This window comes from Watersipora subatra, chromosome 9, assembly GCF_963576615.1.
Source record: "Watersipora subatra chromosome 9, tzWatSuba1.1, whole genome shotgun sequence".
NCBI classification, from domain to species: domain Eukaryota; kingdom Metazoa; phylum Bryozoa; class Gymnolaemata; order Cheilostomatida; family Watersiporidae; genus Watersipora; species Watersipora subatra.
The window spans coordinates 36,263,168-36,289,860 of record NC_088716.1 but is presented as its reverse complement, the minus strand read 5'-3'; the positions used below and the strand labels follow the sequence as shown (position 1 = coordinate 36,289,860).

The window sequence follows — 26,693 nt, the reverse complement described above, 5'->3', positions numbered from 1 at the left end:
GGGCAAAAATCTCACGCATTTCTCACGCATTTTCATTTTTTCTTTGGGGTGATTGCGTGAGTCTCACGCCAAATGCGTGAGAGTTGGCAGGTATGGTTAGAATACCAAAGTACTCAAAAGTGTCTAAAATGTCAGTTACTTTGAAATCGGCAAAAAAGAAACGATTATATTTCATTACTTCTACGTTAATTACAGAAACCTTCGGCAATTCGACAATGCTATAGACTGGTGAAATGTGCACGTTATTTTTTCGTGAAATGCGCACGACTTAATGGTTCTATTCTCTGTCGCTCGGCGTTTTAATTGCCGGTCTTAATTTTGATAAAAGTAAGGCTTGGCAAGTTTTAATAACGATTTTCGGCCAAATTAATCTGTCTATTTGTGTATAATCCGTTCAGATGGGTAAGTTGTAAGATACTGTCGACACTTTTCAAAGACTTGGTAATATATTTAAATAGGTTTATATGTGTTTTGTATCGTTATTATACTTAGACGACTCCACAGAAAAATGGGTAAATTTGTTGATGAGATTTCGGTACAAGGGTTTGCGACGTTGTTGATGAATAATTTTTGTGAGTTGTGCGCACATGCATTTATCATAAAACTCTCAAACATTCGCTTCGCTCGTGTGGTCGTGGGATGAATGCTTGTTAATGGCAGCTGACTGATCATAATTGTGACAATATTTGGCAACTATATTTATTTGACAACAAAATGAAACCAGCAGATCGTTAAAATAACCAAAAATGTTTATGAAAATAAAACCAATGAAGAATTTTGGCCTTCAATGATTCATCCATATCCACAGACAGCCAAACACGCCCTTCGAACTCTGCTCCCATTGGTGTCTACATACTTATGCGAGTCCACTTTCTCCTTCATGGCTGTTCTCAAATCGAAACAATGAAACCGACTGGGACTTTGTCAACCATTTCCCCAAAGATTGAGAATTTGGTAAAAAACAAGAGGTATTTTCGTCTATATCACTAACAAACTGAAAATTAACAGTCAAAGCAGTTTAGTATAGCATTGCTTTATGTAAGTAAATAAAGAGAAACATGTCAAATCTATTGACTCTTACATGTATATTATTCTAATTTATAATGTACGCCAATTTAAAATGCATTGTTATAAACACCATATATTGTGATGTTTATAAAGGGGTCCATGACTTTGAGATAAAGAGCTCAGGGGGTCCATGGCTCCAAGGTAGTTGGGAACCACTGTTCTAAGGGAAAAAACCATCTACATGAGGCTCGGCACGGCGACCCGTATGAGACGATACGTTACTCGTATCGCCCATAATTATGAGCTGCTCAGTAAGTATCGAGTGCTTACACCCGCTCTCGCCCAGTGTCGTATAGGGACCCTGCTACTTAGACGACACTGATCTCGCCCAGTAACTACTACCGTACTACGGTAATTGCTATAACCTGTCGAGTGCCCGATAATATACATATACATGTACATGATGTGTAGCGAGTCCAATAATGCAATAGTTCATAGAATTTTCTTGAAAAAAGAGTAGACCGTGCGCTGGGAATTCAATCGCTGTTCTCAACCTTCACTTCAGTTAAATCACCGATTTAGGTTTCTTACTAAATTTAGACAGCTATGACTACAGAACTGCAATGTTATAGGAAAGGATGTGGAAAAAGTTACATTTTAAATGAAAACAGTGCAGGTAGGTAAAACAGCTTTAAAGGTCACTATGTTAACATATGTGATTATAAATAGTTTAGAACGATATTTTAAATCTCAAAATGTTTATAGAGTCATCGATTATTTTTCATTATAAACTAGCTAATTATAAATAAATTCATGCATTTAGTAAACTTTCATATTACAAACTTTTGCTTTTTAATCATTAAAACGTAAAGGTCTATGAACAAATGTTGGAATAGTTACAAAAATAACTACTGGTGTGTTCTGAGAGCTAATCTATTTCAATCCCTCATAGTTGTAATTACAGCGTATCAACCATCATTCCCCGAAAGGTGTTGAGTTTAGTTGGCTTTGTAAAATGTATCCTTCAATCAGCATATTATCCCGGGGTTGAATGTTATAGGCCTACAAGCATTTTGGTTGGTCTAGTTTTAAACGGTCACATCCAAGAAACTGTATTTGTGCTTATTAATTTGGTTTGATACACCATGCTACTCGCCTGTGTATATGAGAAGCTGATTTTAGATGCTTGTCGATACCATCCTGGTCATCCAGTCTTCCATGATGCTCTCAAAGGTTGGAGCTGTTGTGATAAAAAAAGCACAGATTTTTCGATATTTCTTGACATGCCCGTGAGTATGCCAGATTATTGCTTAAACATTAGTATCACTTGTATGTTTGGATAAACCCCAGTTTGGCTAAACATACCAAACTAATATGTTTGGTATGTGAGAGCAAGCTAAATAGTTTACTCTTTATTGTTAGTGTCAATAGATGCGCAAACCTTTTTTTGGCTTAGGTTTATGTCACTAGCTCATTATTCAATTTAAGGACACTGATATAGGGTAAATCCATATTCGCTTTGGTTTACATTCGCCTTTGGTTTGTTTACATTCCATACGACAAACACAAATATGTGCTTGCTTTCAAATTGCTAAGCTCTTCAGGTCTAAAACTTGTAGGCTATCAGCTACTTTTGCATGGAGATATCTATACTGTTCTACCAAAAAATTTGATATGTTGAATGAGATTTACCAAGCATTTAATTTTATGAGTAATAAAGGTTTAAGCGAAATACAAATAGTGAAATTCAAATAACTGATATGTTGTCAGACCATCGTAATAGTCACAATTAGCCTAAACTGAATACTAGTTATAGGAAACGTATCACGCCCATTTGGTAAGGCGCCTGTGCATCAATATTGTTGCCAATTTGACTTGCTGCTTAAGTTAATTGTTAAAGGTTGACTTGCAACAAAATACACATTACAGTTATTGGGTATCAAAAGGTTCATCATGTCTTACTTTGCAGTGTTGTAGACCCTGTGCAAAATATGTGGAAATGTGATTACAAGCTCTTAAAAGCTAAAAAATGAACAGATAATCGCAGCCATCGCGAAAACGTCGTAGGTTGGAATCTTTTTCAAAAACGGCTCAAATGGGACGTAGTTGAACACGATGGCTTCTGTTTACACTTTTATGCAACCTCATTCCTCGAAATATTTTCACAAATATACCTCATGCATTCAATAAAACCATGTCTATTGTCTTTATGCGTCTATTTCATCATCATTATAATGCTGTCACTTTGAGCACTGATATCTCAAAACCTACCGTGAAAATTCGTTCAATTTTTAACCTTAGCTTGAAGGAGTGCATATCATCCTCTGATGAACATGACAAGCCTGTTGGTGACCTGTGATAGTCAAAAAATGCTGCAGAAATTATTTGTGCTATTAGACAGGAAGTATGGGTCACATGATCGGATTATGATTGGATGATTAGACCAAACTGAAGCGAAACTGTAAAGTAGCGAGCATCTATGTTTGATAAGGGCTTTCCGATAGAACCTGAAGTGCTTGTTATAAACTAGTGCTACGAAACGTTTTATATCGGAGCCTTTTATTGGCCTTTAATTTCACGTGATAACATCACGTGTTAAAACAATAACCACGTCGCGTTGAGTACGTCGTCGAAATAAAGCGATTCCAAACTACTGCATTTTCATGATGGCTGCGTTAACTGTTCGTTTTTTTAGCTTTTTAGAGCTTGTAATCACATTTCCACATATTTTGCACCTACAACACATCAGAGTAAGTAAGACATGGTGAATCTTTTGATACCAAGTAACTGTAATGTGAATTTTGTTGCAAGTCAACCTTTATCAAAGATTTTCGATTGTCGACACTCAAGAGTGACTTTTTAACTGCTCCTGTCCATATTTTGGATTAATCAATATATACTAAGGTAATACTAGGGCAATTACGCAGCTCAGTAAATTCATATGTATTCAACGTAAAAGTGAAGCAATGATAAAAAACATCATTTTATAGAGTATGACCTTATTAGTTGAAATTATTACAACAAATTAATGTTTTTATATCTAGCTGTTTTAGATAGTTTTCTATAGTGCATTTATTTTAATGCTATATACATGTATAACTACATGAAGTATGTATTGAGATGTTTCAGATTTGTTGAATGAATTAAATAAAATACATTTTTGTCATAAGAATATTTGCTACAACAGTTGACAGATTTAACATAAAAATAATTATTTCTGGATGGATTTAATTCAGTAGATCAAGGCTTGCTTTAATTTGCTTTATCAAGATTTATTTGCTTCATGCAATTCAAGATTTTTGGTAGAGAGTATTTTTTCGAAGTTTAGCCATTTACAATATTTTGTTGTTTGTCAGGTCCTATAGACATTTGTCAGGCATTTCTACCTTTCTCTGGTAAAAAACTTCAGAGGATAGTGGCTTGCTCATTATGAACTATACGCAGATGCATATATCTGGTAGGGCTGTGCGACTGGCTTTCATAGCAATGAGAAGCCTGCCCCAGCACCAAAAGTAGAAAGCAAGCCCATACCTGAGGAGATGCTCATAAAAGGCCCACCACCAGTGCGGGATGACGATCAACGACCAGATGCCGGGGAAACCATGTCCACACTGAAAAGCTCTGTAGGTGCGACCTTGAAACAAGCACTGGAGAAGCGGATGGCTCGTCTCAGTACTGAGCAGAAGGAACCTCTTGAGGAGCTAGGTTTGTGTTATATGCTTTGTTTGGTGGCTTATTCTGTCTAGTTAGTTATTGTTTGTACTTTGTTGATATTCAATTAGCTAAAATGCCTACTCAATATCTACATACATGTACATGTAATTCTCAGATAATTGTTGAACAATGGGGTAGTTGTCTTTCCTTGTTTAAGATATGTTGAGGGGACACAACTCAAGCAAAGGTCCATGACTACATCTTACCTGTATCAACACATTGTGTTGGCCTTTTGTCTACACAAATTCAACACTATTCTATGCATTATATCAGGCTATTTAATTTTGTTTAGCAAGCCATGAGGTGAAAGTAGGAACAGCGTGTAATAATAACAGCTGTAAGGAGCACTACACTGGGCCAGAGAGTGATAAAGCAGAATGCTTATACCATCCTGGAGTTCCTGTATTTCACGAAGGGTTCGTAACAAACATCTAGTTCAAATTGACAGTAAAGGTCATCGAGTTTTATTGTAACTGATAATGCTTCTCTCAAGGCCTCCATAATAGCACTGTTTTCACAAGGACAATGCCAAACTAGCAGATGCCTGGCTAAGTCCACCTTATAGGAAAACCCTACAGGAGTGGAGTCTATGATGTGTCGAAGATATAGATTTGTTCTGATCGTAGTTGGTAAGCGCCACAGGTTTTCTTTCACTCTGTTCGCTCCAATTAAGCTGGTCATTTAACCTCAGTATGTTTGGTTTGATAGCACAGCAATAACTTAAAGATGTGGTTGCGTCAAATTTAAGTTGATCTTAAAAGAAAGCATTTTTTTTCTCTATCAGTTGATATGTTGTTTGTTGTGTTACGCGATCGCATTGCCAAGATATTTGAAGATTAAAACCGAAAAAGTCTGATCGCCGTAAAAACGCTCAGGCCACAAAAACGTGCCCAGACTTGCCCAAAATGATGTCACGCGTTAGGCAACCTGTCTCTATCTCTCGTATTCACATCAAGTATTTGCGATAAAAGTCTAGTCTTACGCGGCTCTATTGGCATATATCTTATATTGTATTTGCTCATGTTGGCTAGAATAAAATTTTAAATCCTGCTAAAGATGCATTATTATGAATGTTTCAAAGGCCTCAAATAACGAAAATTGAAAATTTGTTCTACTCACTTTCTCCAAATGTTGTGTAAACATTTGGGTACCGACTACCAATTCTACCGGTCTACGGTAATTCTGTCAAGTCACTTATGTAGAACGCGGTCTTTGTATCAGCACAGTTCTGCAGCTACCCATACTAACGATATACAGCCTCCCATAAGCCCCGCCCACATTATGTCTGTCGCCTATCCTTGGGGCGGGGCTGTATATCATTGCCTACACCGTCTACGTACAGTCAAACATGGATAACTCGAACTTCACTGGACCGAGCAAAAGTGTTCGAATTATCAGAGCGTTCAAGTTATCAGAGCATTGTCACAAGTCCATGTATTTACTTATGTATTAGTAGATACATGTACATATACAAACTATAATATAAATCAAAAGCACAAATGGCTTGTTTCAAATTAAATGCTTCTAATGTAAAGTTTAAAACGTTTTATCAAAAAGTATAGAGATTTTTCTATCACTTGAGATTGGTTTGTTGGTTGAGGTGATGTTATTGCCAGGACGTTTTTTAGATTGACATTGGCAAAACTTGATCGTTGTTGAAATGCTCAAAAGAAAAGACATCTTTTTCTTTTGAGCGTTTTACCCACGATCAATTTTGCCGATTTTTTTTGAAGTTTATGCAAAGATTACCTTACTTTACCTGGGATTCGTTAAGAGCAACACTCCGAGGCAGTTCAATTAAAAGTTTTACGAGGTTTTACGGTACATTGTATATCACTCACGCTTTTTGAATAGATACTTATTGAATGTACACACGTATTCTGTGTTTAGGTCAAACGATAAATAATTTTTTTTAGCTAAGACAACGTATACATTTAATTACAACAATTTTTAAGACGTTTTAAACATTCAACATTCCGACGTTGATTCAACACGGAATAAACGTCGGAAAACTATTCATCACGGGCTAGCCGGGTCACGCACTCAAGGATTTTCGCCACGCGCATACAAAACAAAAACAACATGCTGTTTTTGTTTTGTATGTGCGTGGCGAAAATCCTTGGGCGTGTGACTCGGCTAGCCCGTGCTATTCATCGTATAGCAGTATAAATCAAATTTTACCAAACCTTTTGAAAAATCTTTGACAAAAATATTTTGCCGATGGTGGTAATAACGACGCTTATGAATTACGAAAAGATGAGTTTTACCTCTATGGCTTTGAATAAAGTGATTTTCTAAAGCGATAACAACCGTTTCGGTAGCCGTTAACAAAAAACAGTTCGAATTAACAGTGTTGAGTTCGAGTTATCTATAGCAATTTATCATTACGTGGGGAACGGACCAAAGAAACCGTTCGAATTAACCATGTGTTCGAGCTATCCGTGGGCGAGTTATCCATGTTTGACTGTACTAGTTTCTTACTAGTAGTATTCTTATCGAATACTACCTAAGTGAAATAAGCAAGCCACGTCTTTGAAAAGAATATAGACGGGGATAGAGTTTTAAGGATGAGAAGTCTGCTGCAAACTGGATTTGAACTCACATTCTCCAGTTTTGCGGACATCCATATACCATATCCAATTCACTACAATATTCTGCAAATCATGTTTTGCATTATCTTCAACAATATTATTTTATTATATAATTTTTACAAGCAAAAATATTTTCATCTCGGCATAAAGCTTTTATTAAAAATATTCATCAAGTCGTGGCCACTCACATAGTATTAGCTGATACAATAAGACAAATTCATCTACTGCAACAAACTCAAACAAAACATCATGGCGTATGCAGCATGCATTCAAGTCTCTCTTTCCCCTTTATGGCAGTTTCCACACTGACAAAGCTTCTTCGGCTGGTGGGACGACATAAACATTCTGTAATCAGTAAAACAAATGCAATAAATATGTCATTCATAGATATGTCATTCTAAAGCGTATCTATTGACAGCTTCCAAATTGGGAGTTAAATAGATTGCGAGTGTAATTTTAAGAACGAATAAACATTTAATAAAGGCACAAGTACGCCAAGCCAACGATTCGAAGCTTTGGTTCTGGAAATTAAAGATTTGCAATGATCAATCGATTTTACCCACTTCCTACGAGTGAAAATAATTTGTAATCATGACTCTAATTTACCAAAGAAAATTCGAAAAAAATATTATAGTTAGGTAAAACGGCAGATAAGCTATGAAACGATGATTGGAGATAGCAAAGAATTATCATTTTATTAATTAGTATATGTATTTATGACTATAAAAATATTACATTTACGTAAGTATAGAAGACTCTAAGTTAATTTACCTCCATTCTGTCTTCCTCTGCAGCAAAACGCTGCTGACGCCTGTCAGCTTTGACCATAAGCTGTCTACTCCGATCTTTTACTAAAAGTTGCTCAGATAACTCTGAGTAGCGGTCGCTCAAACTTGAAGCCATTTTAAAACTATGTATAACTTAGTAATTGTTGAAACGCGTTGAATCAGTAACGATGAGAATGAATTCTCTAATTATGAGAATCTTCGAGGTCACAGACAACGCGTTTTACGAGTGATAACATTTATTACGGCCTATATAAAAATTTCGGGCGCATGATTGGCTAACGAAGCGACCTCATATTTATTGCTCGTGGTTTCCTTTCAGATACCTTGCTTGTGACATCACGAAAGAAGCACCCGCTGGAACGTGAGCTTTTTAAAAGAGGGCCTCATTCAAACGCATATATCTCTGGACAGGGTTGGTCTACAAAGACAAAAATGGCATCAAATTGTAGCTGATGTTTTAGCCTTTTATGGGTCTTAATTTCATTAAATTGAATTTTTTGACGCAACCACATCTTTAATGGGTTTAACCGCTTTAATGGGTGGTCGGGTCTCAAGTCATCAGCTCATTCGTGTCTCCTTTTTATATCTGTGCCTTTTAGAATGAAATACTGGTCATGCTGTCAAAAGAAAACCACTGAATTTGACAAGTTTATGGACCAACCAGGATGTAAAAGTGGCAAGCATAAATGGACTTTGTCAGCCAAGGTACGGTGTAAGGATTATCTTCTCTTTTTACACATATATTCATGTTATATTATATTTTATTTATATATTACATGAGATTTATATGAAGAGCAATAGTAGCTGCCATGAACTTTACTTCATTCGTCAAAGAAAGTGTAATGGAAGTCATATTTTAGACTAAGGGTTTGGTGACTCTGAGATTGGATAACTTAACTTCCTGAGTTCCTGTATAGTTTTGCAAGTAGCCGTTTCGACTCGTTATTGAATAGGTATGAAGAGAGAAGCTGTGTTTTATGAGTTAGGTAATGGAGTTGTCTATCAGGTAATGGAGTTGTCAATCACCACCATTGCGGCATCATTTTCTTGAATTAATTTCAATATCAAGCTCGAGGAGTCCAATAGCATTGTAGTCAGCTATAATGTAGAATAACAAATACTCCTCAGCTCTCTATTATAGTGATTCGTCACGGGTAGCATTTCAAGTTTGCATGGAGGGATAGTGCAGTAGTGACTAGTGAATGCACTACAGCACTGATATTCAACCACAGTGCCAATGTGTGAGAGATTACTAGGCGTGCCAATGGTGAGAGATTACTAGGCGTGCCAATGTGTGAGAGATTACTAGGCGTGCCATGTGTGAGAGATTACTAGGCGTGCCATGCGAAATTATCCAATGTCATTTTTTAATTCAATTTTTACAAAACATTTATCAATCATTCTCTGTAAATATTATGTCATTGTCTGGTGTCCTTGATGTAAAGACTGGGAGGGTAATTTACTGTAAAACCTTTATTTGAACGCCATGGCGCTCTATTTTTTGATGCTTCTTTTATGATGACGTTTAATGAGAGGTGACGTTCAATGAAATGGTCGAATTCGATTTTTCAACTAGCTGCTCAAGATTTTGGTAAATTAAGCTTCATTTAACAAATAACAAAAGATAACATAACATCCAACATAAAGTTGTAATATAAGATAACTCAATGAACAACCAATGATAAAATATCATTGAACATAAAATTATAAGACAAAAAATATAATACAAGACATATAATACATAATAACATGGTGATTAAGCCTACTGGCATGTAATAAAATGATTATTGTTGAGAATCAAATGATACATCACTATTGCAACAGTACTCTTCATTCTCTAGAACTGTCGAGTAGTTCTAAAATCACTTTAGAATCATCGTCCAATAGTTGAATGTCATTTTATTGGTAATGCCAGCATTATCCCGCGCTTGCTGGAGACACTCCAGTCCAGTCTTTATCAGGCGTCTGACCTAAAACCAGGGATCGCTAAACATATTATGGAAATGTTTACTTTTCCATATCCATTTCCATAAACATAAATATTTCCATAATTTTATGGAAATGGATATGGAAATTTTATTTTACAAATATGGAAATGTTATGGAAATGGAAATAATATGGAAATGAATTATGGAAATGTTATGGAAATGGAAATAATATGGAAATGAATTATGGAAATAATATGGAAATGGAAATAATATGGAAATAAAGTATGGAAATGTTATGGAAATGGAAATAATATGGAAATAAATTATGGAAATGTTATGGAAATGGAAAAAAATATGGAAATAAATTATGGAAATGTTATGGAAATGGGAAAATATATGGAAATGAATTATGGAAAAGGAAATAATATGAAAATAAATTATGGAAAGGGTATGGAAATGGAAATAATATGGAAATGGAAATGAATTATGGAAATTTTATGGAAATGGAAATAATATAGAAATGAATTATGGAAATTGTAACATACACGTAATCCAAGATATAAACAGAAGGGAGTTATATTGTATAGACTAGGCTACATGATTAGACAATGGTAATACACAAGCAGCTAACATCAGTGGTATTACAGAAACTATTAAGGATGTCTGAAAGAAATTATCTCAAATTGTCTCTGGCTTAGTTATGGGCAATGGTAGCATACAGCTTTGATGTTGCCTGGACCCTAAATAAAGTATATTAGCAAGCAAATATATTCATATTATGCATAAATTAATCACATGTTCGGGAAGAGTTGACGATTGCACACACAAGCTCATTTGACACACAAGCGCGCACACATACGTACACAACAGGGATCGCTAAACATATTATGGAAATGTTTACTTTTCCATATCCATAAACATAAATATTTCCATACTTTTATGGAAATGGATATGGAAATTTTATTTTAGAAATATGGAAATGTTATGGAAATGGAAATAATATGGAAATGGAAAAAATATGAAAATGAATTATGGAAATGTTATGGAAATGAATTATGGAAATGGAAATAATATGGAAATGAATTATGGAAATGCTATGGAAATGGAAATAATATGGAAATAAATTATAGAAATGGAAATTTTATGGAAATGAATTATTGAAATGTTATGGAAATGGAAAAAACTGGAAAGGAATTATGAAAATGTTATGGAAATGGAAATAATATGGAAATAAATTATGGAAATGTTATGGAAATGGAAATGAATTATGGAAATGGAAATGAATTATGGAAATGGAAATAATATGGAAATGAATTATGGAAATGCTATGGAAATGGAAATAATATGGAAATAAATTATAGAAATGGAAATTTTATGGAAATGAATTATTGAACTGTTATGGAAATGGAAATTGTGACAAACGCGTAATCCCTGCCTAAAACGATGGATATTATCCTCAAAACCATTGAGACCCTCTGTCACAAAGTAGTGATGCAATGTGACAGGTTCGAGATATCTGGTGTTGTGATTGTATCCTGATGTCTGCACAAGGCTAAGAGTTAAGACGTCCGGGTGTAATATTGCGGCTAACTATGTATGAGTAATATAGTGTCTATATTATAATATGCCGAGGATTGCTGTGAGAGTATAAAATAATCCTTTATTGCTGACTTGTAGACATGTACAATATAAACTGAATTGTTATGAACTGCCTTGTATTAGCTGCAGTCAGACTATTTATACCTTCTTACAATTATTCTAGAAAATTCCAGAAAATCTATTCAGGAAAAATCTAGTAATAGAACAATATTCTAAATTTATGATCATGACTCATCAAAACATGTACATCTACATATATAGAGGGCTAATCATAATCCACTGAACAACTACTGTATGATTCATCAGTGTATTGCGCAATAGCTATTGTCATGCTATTACTTTGTTTACTATACTACATGTATACTATATACAGTACTCAGAATCTGTGACACCCTCGGTCAGTCTATATCCCTTGAATGACTTGCCGATTAGCAGAATTCGTGCCTGCTCGACGTGTCTGTCAAAATTTATACGTATGTTCTCGTAGTGCTCTAAAGTTTAACACACAACTTATATCGTAGGAGCGTTTTGATTGAATGCCCAGTCTTCGATGTAGTTGGTTCTCTAGGCACCATTATCTAGGTGCTTCTATTTACGTGTTTGATGCATGGTCAATGCATTTAATAATTTCACCCACAAACTTAAAGTCCATCGAAATCGGACAGGTCATTTAGTATAATATGCCTAGTTGAGCACCTTTGATTACTAATTAGCATGATGAATGTCAGTGTTGTTCAATTATAGGTGACCTTCAAATAAGGGGTGGTGCTAGACTATTGGCTTTGTGTTCATCTAAACAGGCTCAAGTTTCACACTGGCCGAGTATAAATCAACTGAGAAACTATATTGTGATTAAATATACTGTTCAGGGTGTCATTTTATAACATTTTTGGTTAGTGGTGTGCCGCAAAATTTTTCAAATGTAAATATGTGCCCTGGCTCAAAAAAGGTTAAAAAACACTGCACTACAGTATGGCCGCGCTACTAGCTACCATCTGCAAAGATTGTTTGTGTCAGAACTGAGTTGTGTATCCTTTTTAAATTGAATTTTTAAAGTGCAGGCAAACTCGGATAACTCAAACTTCACGGGACCGAGCGAAAGTGTTTGAGTTATCAGAGCGTTCAAGTTATCAGAGCACGGTCACAAGTCCATGTATTTATTATTAGATACATGTACATATACAAACTATATAAAAATCAAAAGCATAGATGGCTTGTTGCAAATTAAAAGGCTTCTAATGTGAAATTAAAAAAAATTTATCAAAAAGTAAAGAGATTTTTCTATCGCTTGAGATTTGTTTGTTGTTTTAGGTTATGTGAATGCCAGGGCGTTTTCAGATTAAAATTGGCAAAACTTGATCGCTGTTAAACTGCTCAGAAGAAGACTTTTTTTTCTTTTGAGCGTCTTAACAAAGATCAATTTTGACGATTTTACTTTAAGTTTATCCGAAAGTTACCTCCCTTTTCCTTGCTTTCGAAGAGCCATCGCTAAGCGGATGTCTGGCAAAATTAAATTTTTTGCAAACCTTTAAAAAAATTCTCAACAAAAATAATTTGCAGATGATGGTAATAACGACACCTAAGAACTACTAAAAATTGAGGTTTATCTCTATGGCTTGGAATAAAGTGATATTCTAAAGCGATAACAACCGTCTCGGTAGCCGTTGGGCAAAAAACTGTTCGAGTTAACGAAGTTGAGGTCGAGTTATCTAAAGCAATTTATCATTGCGTGGAAACAGACAAAACAAATCCGTTCGAGTTAACCATGTGTTTGAGCTATCCGAGGGTGAGTTATCCGAGTTTGACTGTACTCAGATCTTCTCTACGAGCTCTATATAGAGGAATCGTTATTTTACATGCATTTTGAATTCGTATTCATGTAGGCTTTGGTTGCCTTTACTGTGTTGCTACTTTGAAATGTCGACTGCATTCATAGTGACCTATGCAATGGTTCAGATATCTATGAAACAGTTTGAAATTGGAGATTCCGCAATAGTTTACATAATATTTGAACACACCTCATCAACCACTATTCTTTTTTGTTTTCCTGACACTCTGGGTTATCATAACACAGCACAGAAGGCCTGAACTATTTCAAGAGATTCGCCATTGCATTTGTGGTAAACAGAAGTCATAGACGAAGTTGCATGAACTCATCAGATACAAAGTAAAGGCACAACTATCAGTGGTCATGTTCACCTTATTTCATTGCATTTAGTTATTTGTCACGTTAGTTTAATACTCAGTGCAGTTTGAGATTCTGCTTCGCTAATTATGCTTGCCGAGCTATTGGGATTCTCTTATGTCCTCGCACTGTGGGACGTAAACTTCACTGAAATACTTGATGTATCACAGGAAGGGGCGGTGAAGAGCACCTGTAGAATGGATTGGCACCAAACTGGCAGTCATGTTACCATCTCTGTCTTCTCTAAATGCGCTGATCCAATCAAAACTGTGGTCAAAGTCAACCGTGTTGCTATTGATATATACATCGTTTATGAAGGCGACAGCATCTTCACCAATTCGTTTGAGCTAGATGGGGTGAGTTGTCACACTTTCCACATTCACCTGCCAGTCATTCTATATACTGATTACATGGTAGTCAATTACACGAGAATGAATGCGCTGATGTACTGGACTGTGTTATTACAGGTAATAAATGTAGAGAAAAGCAGCGTGAAGCTATTAGGAGCCAAAGTGGAGATAGCCCTTAAGAAGGCAGCGCCACAAAGCTGGGCGCAGTTGAAGTTTGTACCAGAACCTGCAGGCTCTGGTGAACCAAAATGAGATGTTTCTCACCTGCCCGATATATCAAATGAATATATCTGTTTATGGATCTCCTCTTTTATATTTTTAACATGGTGATTGTGCAAATCTTATACCAGTTGTACAGATTATATTGGTCATGTAAATCCAACTACATGTATGAGACAAGGCATACACATTAATAATAATAACCCATTATAATGCCAGGAGTCCTTTATCTCTGTAGTTCTTTACCTCTTCGCCTTTGGACTCCAGTATCTCTTCGACATTTCTACAAGTTGTGGCACAGCATATATTTGTAAGTGTGTATGCGACAGCTGGCAGCATATACTGTATTCAGAAAAGAGTTATCACTAGTCTAAATCAATTGCTACAAACCGTAGTTTGTTGATAAATTGATCAGTTAAAGTTGATAAATTATAAGTTATGGCTATTGCCATTTCTTGACCATGATCAGTTTGTGTAAGTGACACCGAGGATGGTTTAAACGGGTAGATAATACATCCAGCCACTGCAATACTGTGTATGTGCTCATTTTGTAATTGGAGGAATCCAAATTAGTAATCTGATAAGCCAATTAAAATGTTGATCACATTTTAATATAAGATTTAGCAGTTTCAGCCTTGCTTAAATTCTGAGCTTGTTGATCATTGTCGGCTCTATAATATTCTTCCTTTTGCATTTCAAGAATCAACTGTGAGTAAAACCACTTCCAAGAGCTGGTTGTAAGGCTTGCAAGTTTTAAAGGTTGACCGGCAACAAAATTCACATCACAGCTATTTGGTATCAAAAAGTTCACCATGTCTAACTCTGCCGTGTTGTAGGTGAAAAATATGTGGAAATGTGATTACAACCTCTTCAAAGCTCAAAAAGGAACAGTTAATCGCAGCCATCACGAAAACGCAGTTGTTTGGTATCTCTTTATTTGGCTGACGTACTCCAACAGTTTGGTTATAGGTTTGACACCTCATCACATGAAATTAAAGGTCAATAAAAGGCTCAACATAAAACGTTTTCGTAGCACTAGTTTATGACAAACACTCGAGTTCTACCGGAAAGCCCTTGTCAAATATAGTTGCTCGCTACTTTACAGTTTTGTTTCAGCCTGCTCTAATCAACTAGCCATAATCTGATCATGTGACCCATACTTCCTGCCAAATTGCGCGAACAATTTCTGCAGCATTTTTCGACTATCACAAGTGATCAACAGGCTTGTAATGCTTATCAGATGATGATATGCACTCCTTCGAGCTAAAGTTAACAAATTGAACAAATTTTTACGGTAGGTTTTGAGATATCAGTGCTTAAACGACAGCTTTACTATTATGATGAAATAGACGTGTGAGGACAATAGACACGGTTTTATTGAATGTGTGAAGTATATCTATGAAAATCTTTTGACAAATGAGGTTGCATGAAAGTGTAAACAGAAGCCATCTGGTTCATCTACGTCCCATTTGAGCCGTTTTGGGAATGAATTCCAATCAGATGGTAAATTCCAACAGATGGTAAATCTGTTGATATCAAATAACTGTAATGTGAATTTTGTTGCAAGTCAATTTTTAGGCAACTCATGAAAACTGCCTATTGTTTGTATGGACATGTGCAAAATCGGAAATGCTTGTATTCACATACACTGCTCATACATTATCTAGTTTCTTTGAACTAAAAGCGCATCCAAGTAACAACATCATAATGTCAAAAATGAGCACATTGACTGTTTAAAAATGGCCGCTCACTATTGTGGAACTTTTATTTTGACAATCTTATGTAATATTGTAACAAATACTGACAATGATTAGCTGCATGGTTAGAAGTTAGCAAGCTAAATGATATCTTGTGGTTTAATTGGCGGTCACTACTACATTGGGATCATTAATTTAGATTATTAAGAACTCTGAGAGGAGATTTTAACAACTAAAAAGCACAACTAGCTTTTTATGTCGTATAATTCCGTCACCAAGAATTTGAAAGACTGACACGGCAGTCATGTTTAATAATTTATATGATGCCCATATGGCACGTAACAATAGTTTTTTTCAAAGCACCAGTAAAATCCTCACCACAAAGACTACCACGTGTCATTACAACAACTTTTCGTAACTTTTCACCTCTGTCCTGCGCGCTGTAATGTGGTTAGGTATTATCTTCTCACAGAAGGGAGTAAAACATTACAGTGAGTAGCTAACTAAACACGACATCATAGAATAATGGAAGGAATGGAACAAAAAATAAACAATGAGCATGAAATCATCTTGGGGACTTCATTTTCAAGACTGTAATGGTGGAGTACACAGAGAGACAAAATACGATGTTTAACATGAATATAAGCAAAAAGAAACTTGTTCCAAAAATCGCCCAATTTTCATATTCATTGTGTGAAAAGATTTTTCACACAAATTATTCATTCAAACTAAGGAATTACTTACATTATAGCAAATATGGAATAGCAGCTGCTTCAAAAGTTTACACCTTGTTTATACCGCGTTAGAATAACTCCTAATAATTGTCCTTCAAAAGGCTATCGGTTACAGAATACAACTCAATGAGAAATTGTCGACTGATTTTCATCATATCTCCATGCCAGACTCATTAATTTTTCAGACTAGGGCTTATAGAAACTCTAATACTATAAGTTCATCACTCTAGAATGAATGATTGAACAGGACTTTAAAAATAATTCAAAATAACGTGCGGTACTCCAGCATTCTTTGTGATGTCATTTAAATACGCAACGGTATTCTGTCCAGACTTTTTCATCATATGCCAAAAACATTGTATAATAGAGCAAACATTTCCATGAAAATTAAACAGAATTTTATTTAATCCGTTGAAACCTGTTAAATGACAAGATCACATTAAAGCAAATAAATCAGATTAAAAGCAAATAAATTGTTGAAAAAAACATGTACAAATAAATGTGATATAGTAAATTACTGAAATAACAATTCATAAGAAAGTTTGGAACTCTCAAGCACCGCCTTCAAACTAGAGGCAGACGAATGGAGGTGAAGCTATTGTGATACAGGAGACAGATTGTACAAAGGCAGAAGCGCTGACAGAGGTACGGCGCTGATCTAACTTACAATATGTAATGTTTTAAATAATTTAGCTTTTTAATACCTTTGTTTGAATCTTTCATATTTTTACATTTTATCTTCAATTAGATGAATGCCCGGTGTTGCAATAAAAACAGCTTACAAACAGTGGCAGGTAATGTAGTGCCATTGGCTAAGTTACAAACAGTGGCAGGTAATGTAGTGCCATTGGCTAAGTTACAAACAGTGGCAGGTAATGTAGTGCCATTGGCTAAGTTACAAACAGTGGCAGGTAATGTAGTGCCATTGGCTAAGTTACAAACAGTGGCAGGTAATGTAGTGCCATTGGCTAAGTTACAAACAGTGGCAGGTAATGTAGTGCCATTGGCTAAGTTACAAACAGTGGCAGGTAATGTAGTGCCATTGGCTAAGTTACAAACAGTGGCAGGTAATGTAGTGCCATTGGCTAAGTTACAAACAGTGGCAGGTAATGTAGTGCCATTGGCTAAGTTACAAACAGTGGCAGGTAATGTAGTGCCATTGGCTAAGTTACAAACAGTGGCAGGTAATGTAGTGCCATTGGCTAAGTTGGCTAAATAGTCGATAGCAAAATTACTGAATTGGCTAGTTTGAGTAACTTAGCTAGTAACTTAAAGGTTGACTTGCAACAAAATTCACATTACAGTTTGGTATCATAAGGTTCATTATATCTTACTCTGTTGTATTGTAGCTTCAAAATATGTAGAAATGTTATTGCAAGCTCTTAAAAGCTCCAAAACGAACAGTTAAAAAGATACGGCCATAGGTTGGAATCCCTTATTTTGATGACGTATTCAACTCGACGTGGTTATTGTTTTGACACATGATGTTATCGCGTGAAATGAAAGGCCAATAAAAGGCTCAATATAAAAAGTCTCGTAGGACTAGTTTATGACAAACACTTTGGGTTTTACCGAAAAACCCATATCAAATATAGATGCTCGCTACTTTACAGTTCCGTTTCAGTTTGGTCTAATCATCTAGTCATAATCTGATCATGTGACCCATAATCTTGCCAAATGGCGTGAACAATTTTTGCAGCATTTTTTGATCATCACAGGTGACCAACAGGCTCCTCATGTTTATCAGAGGATGATAGGCTATGCACCCCCTCAAGCTAAGGTTAAGAAATTAAACTGATTTTTTAGGCTAGGTTTTGAGATATCAGTGCTCAAAATGGCAGCATTACGATGATAATGAAATAGACGTATAGATACAAAAGCCCGATTGCTGGCTATTATATGAGTTGGATAACTTACCGTCCCTTCACATCAGTGAACCAGTTGAGATTATCAGCTATCAGATGTCTGTTCTTGCAGCCATCACATTGCACAATCACCACACCCTCTTCATACGCTTTTTTGGAGAATGTTTTTGTTTGTCGATTACTACAAACTTTGCAAGTGAAGACTATCGCTAGCCTGTGTTCCTGGTGATCACCTATTTTTTTGTCACTTTCCGTGCTGAAATGTCCACGCAGTTCGGTTAAGTGTTGGGAAACTGTCTGCTTACAGTGACACTGTTGTTGCAAGGTAATACAACTTCTCCTTATACAATTGAGAGCATCACTGTTCATAGTTGATAGATAATTATAGGAAGTCTTGTTGAATCGCACCATATTCCCTCCTCTCCTTAGCAATACTTTTATCACACAGCTCATGTCTAAGGTCAAGGTCTATTAGTGGTAGATATCTGAAACAAAATAAACTGACACATTTAATATCATAAAAAGTGAACCATTATTTTCAAATGAATACTGTCATGTAAACAATGTCAGGCAATCTTGTGTCAGAGTTGATAACCTTACTTAGAGATGTCACACTCGGAGCTTAAAAATAACTAATAATATAGCTGTATGGGAAATAGGTATGGTAAATCATACTGATTTTATATTGCTGCAAAGCATCAACTGTAACATACAAGATGAAATATAGAGTATGAATGCTAAATGAACAGAGCACAAGCCTTATGATGAGTGGAGTGAAATAAGCAACCTGGAAAGAACTTCGACTCGCAAAGCTCATCTTGACCCGAATAGCTAAGTAGATTTGACAAAAAGAGGTAAATGTAGAAGCGGGGTTGGCTCGGTTAAAACCAAGCGGTTTAAACCAGCTGAAAAACCAGTTTTAATAGTTTTTCATTATTTTTTGTGTGAAAAACAAATATTTTAAGCACCTAGTGGTTCCTGTGTGGTAGAAATGCAATTCTATGTAATTATCAGCTGTGAAAGTTCAGTTGGCGCATAGTAGTAAGGCGCTAGTAGAGCTCAAGTTGCAACTAAATGAAATCCTCGCACAACAATGAAGACAAACTCTTAGCAAACAACTCTCATGAACAATGAAGTAATGAATTTAATTTTTGATTTCTGTTATCAAGCGATATGATGATCCCTTTACTGATGAAATATGAAAACCATGTAAAGAGACTACTCCTATCATAGTCTCTAATAATGAATGAAAACTTTCAAGTTTGGCCAGTGAGAGAGGATTGCTTATAATTGGAAATTAAAACAATAAATTCCTTTTGGACAAAAAGCTTCAAGTTTGTAAACTAGTATTTCATTTATTAGGCACATGCCGGAGTAGTTGGATTGTTAGAATTCAGTTTATCAAGATTTTTCTGTGTTTGGAAAAGTTAAAGTTGTGCCTTGAATTTCCAACATGCCTCGCAAACAGGATCCTGTTTGGCAGTTTTTCACTCGAACTGCAGAATCCAAAGGTTTTAAGGCAAAATGTAATAAGTGTGCTGTCGTAATGTAAAGCTGACAACACCAATTCAGATGGTGATGCTAGTATTCAGGTGATACAAGTTGAGTCATCTGCCACTGCTCCAAACACTAGCACTTGGTACAACAGTAACTTATCAACCCTGTGCCAGTATGAGCAGTGCTGCTGCCGTTACACCAGAACCAATTACAAGTAAGAAGAGACCGCACAATATCTGGATATATTCGCAAGACTACCAAGAATGAGAAAGAGATTCTTGACAAAGCAATAACTTCTAGTCATCATTATTTTGATGTTTACCAGTTACCTATTTTCTATTTCTGTTGCATATATAGTGGTTGAATGTTCCTTTAATCTCAAGCTAGCCCTGAGAAGTGTTGGGAAATGTAGAATGATGAACTGATATCTACATGCATATTTTTTTGTAGACAAAATAATTTTTATGAGTAGTGAATGTGTCAAAATATTCAATCAGATATTATTTTTGCTTTAGCTCGCTAAATTCATCTATGCTACAAACAGCTTATTCCGGATAGTGGAGCATCCAACATTCCAACACTTTATGAATCTACATGTAGTTCGACCAGGTTACACCCTTCCTACATGTAAAGAAATAGGCAGCAGACTGTTAGATGAAGTACATGCGGAGATGGAGAATGAGTGCAAAGAGCAGCTAGCTGATCAAGCTGTGAATGTCTTTAGATGAATAGTCAAATGTGCACAGTGAGCCAATTGTATGTGTAAATGTCACCAACTCAGCTGGAAAAACTTATTTGACTCTCACCATCGATACATCTGGAAATGCCCACAATGCAAATCACCTCCATGAACTTGCCCAGAACACTATAGCTAAAACTGAAAGACAATTCAATTTTAAAGTCAAGTCATTTGTTACTGATAATGCGGCCAATATATGAGACATCTACACAATGACCAGTCCACATCTCCACCAATAACATATGGTTGTGGAGCCCACTTTCTCAATCTAATAGCCAAGGATTTAGAGATAATAACAGTGTAGAAGCGCGTATTAAAAATAGTGAAGTCTTTTTGGAATATTCAGCTGTCTTCTGCTTGGTATAAAGCTGCTGCTGACAAATACTTGCCTATACCGATCGAAGTAAGATGGAACAGCTTGGCTGACACCCTGAAGCGTATCTAGATAACTGGTTCACACTTTAAACTGTCTGTGAGAACCACCGTTCAGAGTTAGATAAAGATATAGTCAATAAGATGAGCGATCTAAGCCTTAAAAGAAACTGAAGATTACTTAACACTTAGAAGGCTAGCGACGAGCATACTCATCCGATCCATTACATCGTCATTGCCTACCGACGAGTATACTCGCAATCGAGTCACATGATAGTTTTCCTACGAAATAGCTACGAAACAGATTTTCTATGAGATTGAAATTGGCCCAATCATAAACTAAAAGCCTCTAGTCTCGGTCCTGTAACTGTTTCCTCTCAGTACAGCGATTCCTACAATCATAATGCCTTTCAGAAATCCCAGTATTGTGACACTCGATTTTTTCCAAAGTGGCCACTGCTCGAGAAACATTGCGTAGGTCTATGGAGGACGTGTTTCAGGAAATAATCAATGATAGTGGGAGTGAAACCAAGTCAGATAGTGACAGTGATGAAGGTAACTATTTTTAGTTTTGATTTATGTGTTAGAACCTTATTTTAGTCGTCAAAATGGATCAAAATCCCTGTACAGATTACACACATAAATGCGAATGTGAATGAAACTGTCAGCAAATGATATCGCTCTGTGTTTGCACTCTTTACTACCTTGTTTGCTTCTCTTGGAATGAACATGATAGATTTGGCTGGAAGACCTGTGTAGGCTACTTTGTGCTGATTGCTCAATATGCATACCCTTATATAGAGTATACAGTTGGAGATGTCACTCTTGATCAGGACAGTGAGAATAATTTTGATGGTGCGCTATCAGAATCTGATGACAATGCTAACCCTGTTACTCCTACTGCATCTGCTACTGTTGATAGTATGTTAGCACAACTGTGTATTTATTGTGAAATTTATGATCCTGCATGATTCCTTTGTTGAGAAAAATTATTGCTTGTGCAAATGCTTGATGTCAATCTACATGAGTCATCTATAAGCAGACTTTCAATAAATTCTGTGTGCTCTGCTAAGTGTGAGTCCAGTAAGTACTAGGAGAGGAAGAGGTTTTCGTGCTCATGGTAGAAGCTATGGTACTAGGAGTAATGCAGGACATAGTGTCAGGAGCATTAGAGGGCATGCTGGTGGTGCAGCATCTGAGTTTGTTTGGGTAGATCCTTCTCCAAGGCAGTTGGACAGGTTTGACGGTTCCACTTCCGGTCTGAACACTTCAGTGCTAGCTCCTGGCTGCTCAATAATAGATTCTTTTCGTGCAATATATGACCACACATTCTTCCAGCTACTAAAAAGTGAGATCAACCGTTATGCCAATCAAACTCTTACTGACACTGACCGAAAGATATGGAAGCTTATCACTTTTGATGACCTGTACCAATTCTTTGCTATGGTGATCCACATGTGCTTAGTTCCAAAACCTGCTATAGATTATTACTTCAGCGCTAATGCTGTCATGCATTCCACATTTCCAAATGCTATTGGCTTGGGTAGAGACAAGTTCAAGCGCATTCTGAGATACCTTACACCTTACATCTTTACATCTACATGTAAAGGACAATGAAAATTATGCCAGAAGTGATGATCTTAACCATGACCCTTTGTATAAAGTCAAAACTTTCTATGACCACTTGATATCCAAGTTCAGTTCTTCGTACAAGCCTGGTGCAAGTATCCTTGTTGATGAAGCCGTTTGTACTTTCCATGGTAGAGTGCATTTCAAGGTTTATATTGTGGAGAACGGAGACTTATCTCTCCATTGTTTGCTGTGTATACTTATTATATCCGTATTAATTATAGAACTTGCCTGACCTTACAGACTTGCCCGAATTGCCTGTATTATGCAATCTTATCTTTTATCATACGTGCATACTCTTATGTAATATGGTGCATTCCTTTTATGGGCATAAGTGAAATAGTGGGCAGAGCAATGCCACTATATAAGCCAGTGCACGAATTGTACTGGTGTGCTAGATATCACTTCATTTTGTGTACGCATATGTTCTTAGCTATCATAATAAACTACTATACTCGCAGAACTGATTGTATTGACACTTGCCTGGTTGGCTAAAAGGTTACAGAAGCAGGCTCATTCTAAACATCAGACGGAACTGCCAAGGTGGCTCTATAGGACTAGGGATTGATCCACAGCTTAAACTGGACTTGATCTGGCATGCAATGTCATAAGAGATCAGGTCCTAGAGCGAGCTGCTAGTGGATCTAGACTAGCCTGATATAGGAACCTAGAGGGCAGGCCAAATTGGTTTTGGAGTAAGCCTGACTACCAGGTACTTTTCGTGGGCTGACCTGACTACCCTTGGGCGCGTCAGGCAGGCCTCGAATAAGGCATACCAGGAGTTCAGGTTACACCCCCTGTTAGGAAGTAAAGCTGACTCAGCTAACGGAGTCAGTCCTTTACAATATGAAGAATAAGCCTAACAAGTATGGCTTCAGAGTAGAGTGTGTATGTGAATCCACTATTGGCATTGTCTGCAACATGGAGGTGTACACAGCTACTGGTGATAACACGGTAGAATCGCTGCTGACTTGTGTCTTGAGTTCATTTGCTAACAAGAGTCATAGGGTGTTCATGGATAGGCGTTACAGTTACCTGTTATATTCAAGAGGCTACGAGAGATGGGTTTTTATCCTGTTGGTACAAGAAACAAAAATCGTAAACACCTTCCAATAAAGTTCAAAAGTAAAAAGCTTAAAAAGGGTGAACGCGTTGCCAAGCAGTGTGCAGACATACTGGCTACTATGTGGAAAGATATTTGAGATGTATTCACATTGTCAACTGTGGATGAAGATGCCATGATCAATACTAGCACTTCAGGGCCTCCGTATAGCAATCATGAAACGTTGGTCAGCAGGTCAGCAATCATGATTGGTCAGCATCAGTAGTCACGATATGTGACTACTGATGCTGGCCAATCTTGTTATATAATAATAATGCTGCCAATCTTGTTATATTATAACAAGAACAAGGCAGGTGTAGACAAGCACGATCAGATGGCATCTTATTATCCTTTCAGATGCAAGCAGATGAAATGGTGAAAAAAGCTGTTTTTCTGGCTCTTTGAAATGGGCCTGATCAATTGCTACAAAATGCACCGAATTTCTAATTCTGGGTGTAAGTTAGCTTTTTCTAGCAATCTGTGTTCACTATCAGCGGCTTAATTACCAGTGAGGAACCGACCTGGTGATCACTTTCCTATCCGCATACCGCCTACAGAAACCTAAGCAGTTTCCTACACTTCGTTGTGCACACTGCTAATCTAAGACAGGTCCTGGTAGGAAGAAGCCAAGAAAAGAAACCTCTTGGTTATGTAAAGAGTGTTTAGTGGCTCTGTGTGCAGCTTGTTTCCATCCATATCATCGCTCTAACAGCCGTTTTACCCAATAATATTTTCATCTTCTACATCTATGTTTCTACCATCTGTGTTCTTCTTGTATTCTGTAGTCTTCCATGTTATTGTAAATTGTGTCAGTACTTTTGCTAAAAGTGGTAACTATAGTTTGTGTTCCACAGTATATATAAAAAAGAAGACAGCTAAATTCATACTGATATCATTCTGCCAGCATATAAAATACGCACTAGATTCATGTGCAAATTGGGACTTGAGTTATACAGATTGTGCGCATTAGACTTCTGTATCAGATGTATAACTTTTGGTACCAATGGAAAGAGGAGGCTTTCGGCTTTCAAATGATATATAGAACATAGTAGTAGAAGCAAGAAAGATGACTGTACTGGTAACGCAAAGTGCCTAGCTGACTGAGATGCGTTATGTAATAGTCAGGTAGCCTTGAAAGTGTTAACTAAACTGCAACCTATTGCAAAAGCGTTGAACAGGATGCAGATGGCTAATTGTACAATAGCAGATGGCTAATTGCACAATAGGTGATGCAAGTGAAATTTGGAAAAATCTAGAAGACCAGGTGTTGTTCGTATTATCAAGCGCTAAAACTGCTTACTTCAAGAAATGCAAGAACACAAATATCAAAGCGTACATCTACCTTGCTAACCTATTAACACCAAAGTATACAGAGGCCCAACTCTCAAGATCAGAGTTCAATTCGGCACTCGATCTATGCAGTCATGATTTTCCCACTTGTGTATCCAGCGTACTCGAATACCAGAGTGAAAAGGAGTCCTTCTTGACATTCTGTTTTGCCTCACAGACTGTGGAATCTGTAGCCTCACTCATGTGGTGGAAATCAATTCGCCAACTGCTAGCCCCAGTATTGGACATGATAGAAACCCTGCTAACAGCAGTAAACTCTAGTGCTAGCATTGAGCGGATATTCTCAACATTTGGGTTTGTCCATTCAAAATTCAGAAAGAGACTGGGCACAGAGAAAGCTGGAAAACTTGCATTTATTTATCGTATGACCAATACCTAAGTACATATTTGGTCACATATTGTATCTACTACTAACCTTATGGATTTACAAATCTTTTGCTTCATTTTTAGCAATTGTAGATCATCATGCTTTGCTCTTCATCACCACACAATTAATCACTGGGATTAAAATTCATACTTATACATAGAGCTGTATGTAATATATTCACTTCATGTGATAAGATTTCTGCTCTGTATTTCTTCATTCATGTTTGATTAAAGGTTCATTCTGAAATTTCTATGTGTCTTCTCTTTTTTTCTCATAACAATTTTAATTCATAACAATAATTTTTTTCTCCCACAGCACCATCTTTAACAGATGATTCCACATATGTATGTTCAATACTCAATCATGTAGCTATAGTAAGTGATGTTAATTAGACTTGAAATTGCAAAAACCTTGGTCAAATTATATAAACCATAAAAACTGGTTTAAACCAAAAAAACCTGGTTTAATCGGTTTTTTCATGAAAACCGTGGTTTTTTCCAACCCTGTGTAGACATGCATGAGCCAATACAAGAAACAGTAAGCAAATGCAGTTGTACAACAATACAGTTCAATTGTCTACAAACTCCTTAATCCAATTGACTACTAGCCACATTATTCAATCATGTAGGATATCTTACTATGTCTATAAACAACTTGGCCCAAGTTGCTGTGCCCATTAGCTAAGTATGTAACAAGAACATATAAATCGTCTAGAAAATTAAATGGAGTGATGCATTCAAAGTTGTTCGAGTATAACAATCAATGTACCCAGCTTAGACTATTATGAGCCAGATCTGTCCATGGTCTCATCTGCAGACAGCAGTATGCACTAGAGCTGCCTCGATTTTGGTATCGGAATCGGTATCGATATGGGTGTTAAGTATCTGAATCGATATCGGCCAAACTTCTCTTAAAAAATCTGAAACTTCAGATACTTTTTACAGATCATCTATTTAACA

At 36.5% G+C, this 26,693-nt stretch overlaps 2 protein-coding genes across 4 annotated transcripts in view; one reads left to right on the top strand and one right to left on the bottom strand.

Annotated features, from left to right (window-relative positions):
- The first annotated feature begins 1,528 nt into the window (after nt 1-1,528).
- LOC137403670 (cysteine and histidine-rich domain-containing protein 1-like) lies at nt 1,529-14,603 on the top strand. Its single transcript, XM_068089666.1, has 7 exons — nt 1,529-1,684; nt 2,191-2,297; nt 4,470-4,713; nt 5,015-5,138; nt 8,701-8,806; nt 13,984-14,169; nt 14,281-14,603. The coding sequence occupies exons 1-7, from the start codon at nt 1,615-1,617 to the stop codon at nt 14,413-14,415; spliced, it is 972 nt and encodes a 323-aa protein (XP_067945767.1). The 5' UTR covers nt 1,529-1,614; the 3' UTR covers nt 14,416-14,603.
- The window catches only part of LOC137403671 (uncharacterized), a 40,792-nt gene continuing 23,786 nt past the window's right edge, over nt 9,688-26,693 (bottom strand). For 2 of the 3 annotated variants that reach the window (XM_068089668.1, XM_068089667.1), the window contains exons 2-4: nt 18,731-19,163; nt 14,629-14,665; nt 9,688-10,071 (exon numbers count right to left, since the gene is read on the bottom strand). In XM_068089668.1, coding sequence (XP_067945769.1) covers nt 9,964-10,071; nt 14,629-14,665; nt 18,731-19,131 — 546 coding nt within the window. In that variant the 5' untranslated portion in view covers nt 19,132-19,163 and the 3' untranslated portion in view covers nt 9,688-9,963. Of the gene's footprint in view, nt 10,072-11,464; nt 11,725-14,628; nt 14,666-18,730; nt 19,164-26,693 lie in introns of those variants that run through there. The other variant, XR_010979605.1, reaches the window with a different exon arrangement.